This window comes from Gekko japonicus, unplaced genomic scaffold (genome assembly GCF_001447785.1).
Source record: "Gekko japonicus isolate JY-2015 unplaced genomic scaffold, Gekko_japonicus_V1.1 scaffold127, whole genome shotgun sequence".
Classification (NCBI taxonomy): Eukaryota; Metazoa; Chordata; class Lepidosauria; order Squamata; family Gekkonidae; genus Gekko; species Gekko japonicus.
Window position 1 is genome coordinate 1,666,568 of NW_015170891.1, and position 6,613 is coordinate 1,673,180.

General features: G+C 48.8%; 1 protein-coding gene across 1 annotated transcript in view; it reads left to right on the forward strand.

The window, feature by feature from the left end:
* Window positions 1-6,613, forward strand: part of TTLL11 (tubulin tyrosine ligase like11) — a 77,319-nt gene that overhangs the window by 25,258 nt on the left and 45,448 nt on the right. The window contains exons 4-5 of the mRNA XM_015418415.1: window positions 151-284; window positions 5,376-5,951. Of these exons, the coding sequence (XP_015273901.1) occupies window positions 151-284; window positions 5,376-5,951 (710 nt within the window). The remainder of the gene's footprint in view (window positions 1-150; window positions 285-5,375; window positions 5,952-6,613) is intronic.

The following is a 6,613-nucleotide window of genomic DNA, read 5'->3' on the forward strand; positions in this document are numbered from 1 at the left end:
AGATTTTGTGGCCCTGGCTATGTTTCATACAGCTCCTAGGCCACTACTGGAGGCAAGAAACGCTTCAGTAGATGCCAGCCTCCAGAGATATTCACGGGGCTCAGTCCTATTAGTTGCTGACTTCTGGCTCACAGTTCGCCTTTCTCTCAGGCATGACTGAAATGGTGCGGAAAATCACCCTGAGTCGTGCCGTGCGGATCATGCAAGAGCTGTTTCCTGAGGAGTACAACTTCTACCCCCGTTCCTGGATCCTGCCCGAGGAGTTTACCAACTTTCTCACAGAGGTGAGTAGTTCCTTTGTTCTCTCCTCGAAGCTGCCAGCCAAGGGAGTTGTATAGAGACCCCTGTAAGTTCACCTGGGTTGCTGGTGCAGGCCTCTGGGCATTCTCCGAAGTTCTTCTCCTGAGGGTGAATGAAATCGATACACAGGAAGGCATGGCAGCATGTATCCCCCCCCCAGCCCCTTTTGCACATTCTATTGCCTTTGTAGGATCCATGCAACCCACAGAGGCTTTCACAGACTTGCCCCACTGAGCCAGTTTGGTGTAGTGGTTAAGTGCGTGGACTCTAATCTGGGAGAACCGGGTTTGATTCCCCACTCCTCCACTTGCACCTGGCTGGATGACCTTGGGCAAGCCATAGTTCTGATAAGAGCTGTCCTTGAAAAAGAGCCGTTTCTGTCATGAGCTCTCTCAGCCCCACCTACCTCACAGGGTGTCTGTTGTGGGGAGGGGAAGGGAAAGGAGTTTGTAAGCCGCTCTGAGACACCTTTGGGTAGTGAAGGGCGGGTTATAAATCCAAACTCTTTTTCTTCTTCTTCTGGGTGGAGGGGGTCAGTTTCCTCACCAGACCTGTATCTGCCCGAGGCTGTGGGCAGCTGAATGGTGAGGGTAGCTGATCTGCAAGTCCCTGCAAGTTTGTGTCCTTGATGGATTGAGACTGGCACTGGGGTGGGATGCTGGGGCAGATTTCCTGGAGGATCCATCCAAGGACTGCAAATCTCAGCTGAGCTGAGAAGTTCAGGCTGGACCCAAAGTCGCTGGGAGGTGAGCAGGGGATCATTCTGGGAAGGCAGCTGAGGAGCCGGCTGTTGCCTCAGGCCTGACCCAGAAGCGCACGCGGGCAAGAGCAGCCAGTAGACCTCTTCAGGGGAGGAGCCACTATGGTTGCCAGCTGTTGAACTATAGCCCCACCCTGTCAGCAGCCTGATCTGCTGGGGTTAAAAAGGTAAAGGTAAAGGTTCCCTTGCCTGAAAGCCAGTCGAATCCAACTCTAGGGTTGCGGTGCTCATCTCCGATTCCAAGCCGAAGAGCCAGCGCTGTCCAAAGACGTCTCCGTGGTCATGTGGCCGGCATGACTAAACACCAAGGCACACAGAACGCTGTTACCTTCCCACCGAAGTGGTGCCTATTTATCTACTTGCAATTTCTTGCTTTCAAACTGCTAGGTTGGCAGGAGCTGGAACTAGAGACGGGAGCTCACTCCGTCATGCGGCACACTCAGGTCTCGAACTGCTGAACTACCGACCTTCCATAGCCCGCAGTTCAGCATCTTTAACACTTGAGCCACCGCAGCTGGGGTTAGCAGGTGACTAATACTCGTGTCAGTGCCATGGCCAAGCATGATTGCCGATGCCAGGCTTGGTTTCTGGTCCATTGCCGATGCTGTACCAGAGCACCGAACAAGAAATGCCAGAGTCTGGTCTGGTCTGGGCAGGTCCCTAAAAGGCAGCTCTGCACCCCCATTTGCCGGCAGCCGTTCCTGTGTGCCAAAGGGCGGCACAGCTCCCAGATATGCAGCACTTCTGCAGTAGGATTCTCACCACCACAGGAAGAGGATTTGAATTGCCATTCCTGGAAGAGCAGATGGCCAATAAAACATCTCTGCATATGGTCCTGTGTCTGTGTGGGTGGGGAAAGTAACAGCCTTGTTACCAAACATTGCAATTTACACCATTTTTGCTTATGTTGGGAGGATGGGAAACTCTGCCTTGTGAAGTTTTGTAATGGAACAGGAGATGCCGGCAGGAGCTCTTTACTGGTGGTTTATTGACGCCTCCTCCATATGGGAAGTCTGCGCGGCTGGATCTCCAGGGGAGAAGATGGTTTAGGGAAACTGCCCTTGTTTAGGCTTTCTGTTGTATATCAGGTACAGCAGCCTTTGGGTCTGAACTGACCCATCTGAGGGCAGGGAACCCTGGGAAGTGTAGTTCTGGGAGGGAGGGAGGGTGGTCTAGAGTTCTCTGCCAGAGACATCTCAGCAGTCTCAGATGATTACAGTTCCCAGAATTCTTTGGGGGACACCAGACCAATTAAGCTGCTATAAATGTGCAGTGCAGATGCATCTCTTAGTTCTTGCTAGCACCTTAGCTTCTTGTCCTGAAGCAGAGCGATCATGAAACCGCAGATGTGGGTGGCTCAAATCCAAATGTCAGGCCCTGCTCCTGACCCAAACAAAATGTAACACCCCCACAGCGACCTCTGTTGAGAGTTGAAATAGAAGCCCTAAAGCAGTCACCTGTGATTATGCCCTTCTGTGATACTTTCCTTAACATTTTTGCCCTCCATCCACTCCTGTTTCTGTAGTGTCTTACTTGTGTTTATTCCTGGAATCTCCACCAGGGGGCAGTGCACTTCATACCTTGAAACAGTAGGGAACAGGAACCCTGGAAGAAGGGCTGGAAGAGATACCCCCCAAAAAGAGGAAAGGCTTCTAGAGTCAACAAAAGGGCCAGATAAAATATTAAAAATCTTCAACCCTACCTCATTAGTCTTGTGATCTGCCTTCTTGTGTCTGAAGCATGTGGAAGGTTATGTGGTAGGGTTTTGATGTTCCCACCAGTGCGTGCAATGAGCCAGAACATACTTATGGGACCAGATCCCAAGGACTCACTGTCAAGTTGATGATGTTTTCAGGGCTTCTCATTCCATAGACTCAGATCCTTGCAATTTCCCCAAGATCACGAAGGTTTTCCCAAACCCTCCAGGCAAGATGAGGGAAGCCACCTCAGAATGACTCCAGCTGTACAGTAGTGACACAGGGCTACCTCTCATTGGGACCGGGGGGGGCAAGGCTGCCCTGAGGGCTGGCAGAATCTCCTGGTGGCACCACCAAAGAACAGACTCAGAGAGGGCATCTCGAAAGACGCCCACAGCTAGCTCACGGCCTCTCCCATCCACATCATTCTAGCACAGACTCGAACAACCTGAGACCCTCCAAGCTGAACATGGGCCTCCATCCCTATACAGCAACTCACTAGATTCCTTCAGTCCCACAAAGGCAGAAAAACTGGGAGTTTAGTCAAGTCTGTGGCAGGCCATACCCAGCTTGTTGTGGGATCATTCAGTGTAGCGGATCAGACATGAGATAGGCTACCGTGACAGAAACCCTGTGGGGAAGAGAGAAGAGAAGAGAAGACATTGGATTTATACCCCGCCCTTCACTTGGAGTCTCAGACCGGCTTACAAACTCCTTTCTCTCCCCCTCTCCACAACAGACACCCCGTGAGGTGGGTGGGGCTGAGAGAACTCTGACCCAAACTGCTCTTTTTCAATGGCAGCTGTGCCAGAGCTTGTGACTGACCCAAGGTCACATCAGCAGGTGCAAGTGGCGGAGTGGGGTATCAAACCCCGCACACTTAACCACTACACCAAACTGGCTCTGGGGAAACCTTCCTCGTCTCCATTGATACTTAAGGGCTGAGCTGGTAATTGTCTGAGACCGAAGCAACATCTCTGTTTAATGTGGGGTCAGAGTCCAAAATGGGAGTGGGTCTGGACAGCGGATTCCTGGGGTCCTCTCTGATTGGTCTGACATTAATTTATTTTGGCCTGCTTGCATTCTCCAGACCCTTCTCCCCTCCTTTGTCCTCCAAACATACCATGAGGGTGGCCGGGAGGAATCCTGGGAACTGTTGTAGTCCTGTGGCTTCAGACTTCGGGCCAAAGGAGTTACTGCAAGTATGTGCAGCAGTGTCTGGGGGAGTATTGATCTTAGCATCCCTGAATACCATTGTGATGGCTTGGTAGGTTACAATCGGTGTGTTGTTGTAACATGAAGAGTGTGACACACACTGGGGAGACCCAGGTTTGAATCTCCACTCAACTAGATGACCCTGGAGGTCCCTTCCAACTCTATGATTCCAAGATTCTGTGAACCATGAAGCTCATTGGTTGGGTTTGGGCCAGTTGTGAGGATGAAATGAGAAGGGAGGGAAGAAAACTATGTCCTGCTCTGAGATCCTTGGAGGAAGATCCTACTAGAACAGCTGGGTCTGAGTCCAGTAGCAGCTTAGAAACCAACAAGATCTTTTGGGTATAAGCTTTCAAGAGTCAAAGCTTCCTTTGGCAGAGTGAGCTTTGACTCTTGAAAGCTTGTATCTTGCAGCTATTGAGGCCTTTAAGGCTAAGGTACTCTCTCAAATTCTATCTGGTGCAGTCGTCTGGATAAATAGTGTCTCTGACTCCATTGATTATCGACTCTTACTGTACCTCTGACAGATTGTTGGGGTACCATCCTGTGTTGTAGGCAGGAACTGTGTGAAGAATGGAGTTGGCCCAATGCTCGCTGGAATGTAGGTTTTGTGCCTTTAAAGTGTGACTGAAGTCTCTTTTTTCCAGCATCAAACTGCTATGGAGGTCTCTTACATCTTCTGAGAGAAGACATTTACAAAAGTGCCTGGGCTAAGCAGACTCGACTGCCTAGGTCTAAGCAGGCTCGACTGCTTGACTCACCCATTATCTCGCCTGCTAGATCCATTAGCATTTGTATGACAGTGAGCTGACATATGTCTGGGAAGCAGTTGAACTGAGGTCCCTCCTCTCCTGCCTGTTCTCTGCCTAGAGGAAAAGAAACCTTTAAAACGCCCAGTGGAGGCTTTGCTCATCTCAAGCCTCCCAGGAAAAAAATGCATTTCTTCACAGTTCTCATTACGAGAACTTTGGATCTTGCCCATTTTGAGCAAATATAATCTTGCCATTGAACCCCAGACAGTTTCTTTTCTGTTGGCTGATGTTAACCCTAAGGTAACACAATCTGTGTCCAAGTGTGTCTTATGATATCATCTGCTATGCATTAGTGTGACAACTTGAAGGGTTTTATACCTTTTAATGCTATTTTATTAGTGATATAATGTTCTTAATTATTTGTAAATGTATCCAATGTGATCTGTGTTTTATATGTATTGTTCGGCTCAAGACCTCAGGTCAATTGTTAATAAAAGAAAGGATATTCCTCCCCTCCCAAATCTTGTTGATCTCCAATGTACTACTGGACTCAAATCAAACTGTTCTGTCACAGACCAACAGGGCTACCCTCTGAAGCTACCTACGAGAAAAGTAATTCATGATTACCTTCCCTTTCCCTTCCTTTTCCAGGTTCGTTTGATGAAGGACAACAACCCCTCCTGGAAGCCCACTTTCATTGTGAAACCTGATGGGGGGTGTCAGGGGGATGGGATCTACCTCATTAAAGAACCCAGTGAGGTCCGGCTGATGGGGAACCTCCAAAGCAGGCCTGCAGTGGTCCAGGAGTACATCTCCAAACCTCTTCTGATCGACAAGCTGAAGTTCGATATCCGGCTGTATGTCCTTCTGAAGTCTTTAGAACCCCTTGAGGTCTATGTTGCCAAAGATGGACTCTCTCGGTTTTGTACAGAGCCCTATCAGGAGCCTACCCTCAAGAATCTGCACCAGGTGTTCATGCACTTGACCAACTATTCGCTCAACATCCACAGTGGGAATTTCGTGCACTCGGACAGTAGCAACACAGGCAGCAAGCGGACATTCTCCAGCATCCTTTGCAGACTCTCTTCCAAGGGTGTTGACATCAAGAAGGTCTGGTCCGATATTATTGCACTCGTGATTAAGACTGTTATTGCAATGATCCCTGAACTGAAGGTTTACTATCAGTCTGACATACCAGCAGGAAAGCCGGGACCGTCTTGTTTCCAGGTGAGTTCAGAATTCAGAGAGACTGCCCTGCTGTTGAGGTGTTCAAAACAGGTTCTGTAAAGTAATGATTTTTCCACCGTAAGCCTTTGTAATAGATTGTTTATCTTAAACAGATCCAAATGGAAACTGTGTCCTTTGGTTAATTGTTCTTACCTCTTTTCCAAAGGACACAAAATGGTGTATGTCTCCCTCCTCCACGTTCTTCAGGTATGTGCCCTGCGGGCATCTAGTGTTGGATCAACCAGGATGATTCTCATTTTTGGGGTTTGTTCCTTCATCAGCCCAAGGGCCAGATTAAATTTTAGGCACAAAGGTGTGGATTTGAACCTCCATGGTGCCCCGTATAGGGAAAAGCCAGAATAGAAAAGTGGCAGGCAGAGAAAAAGGTAAGCCCTTTGCTACATCTCCTCCCCAGATACCTGTATCCCCAAACTGCTTTTCCATAAAAGAAACAGCAGCGGTGGTTTAAATACTCTTTGTATAATGTTTAGTTTGGCCCTGAGTTACATACTTCATCTTCTTCAGCCCCCTTCCTTTCTCCTCTTTCTTCTCCATTTCAGGAAACAATTTTTAAGATGTCCAAAAATAGTTTGAGAAAGGTTTTGTTTCTCACGCCATGTGCCCGCACATTTCTTTCTATCCCACTGCTTCCTTGGGAAACA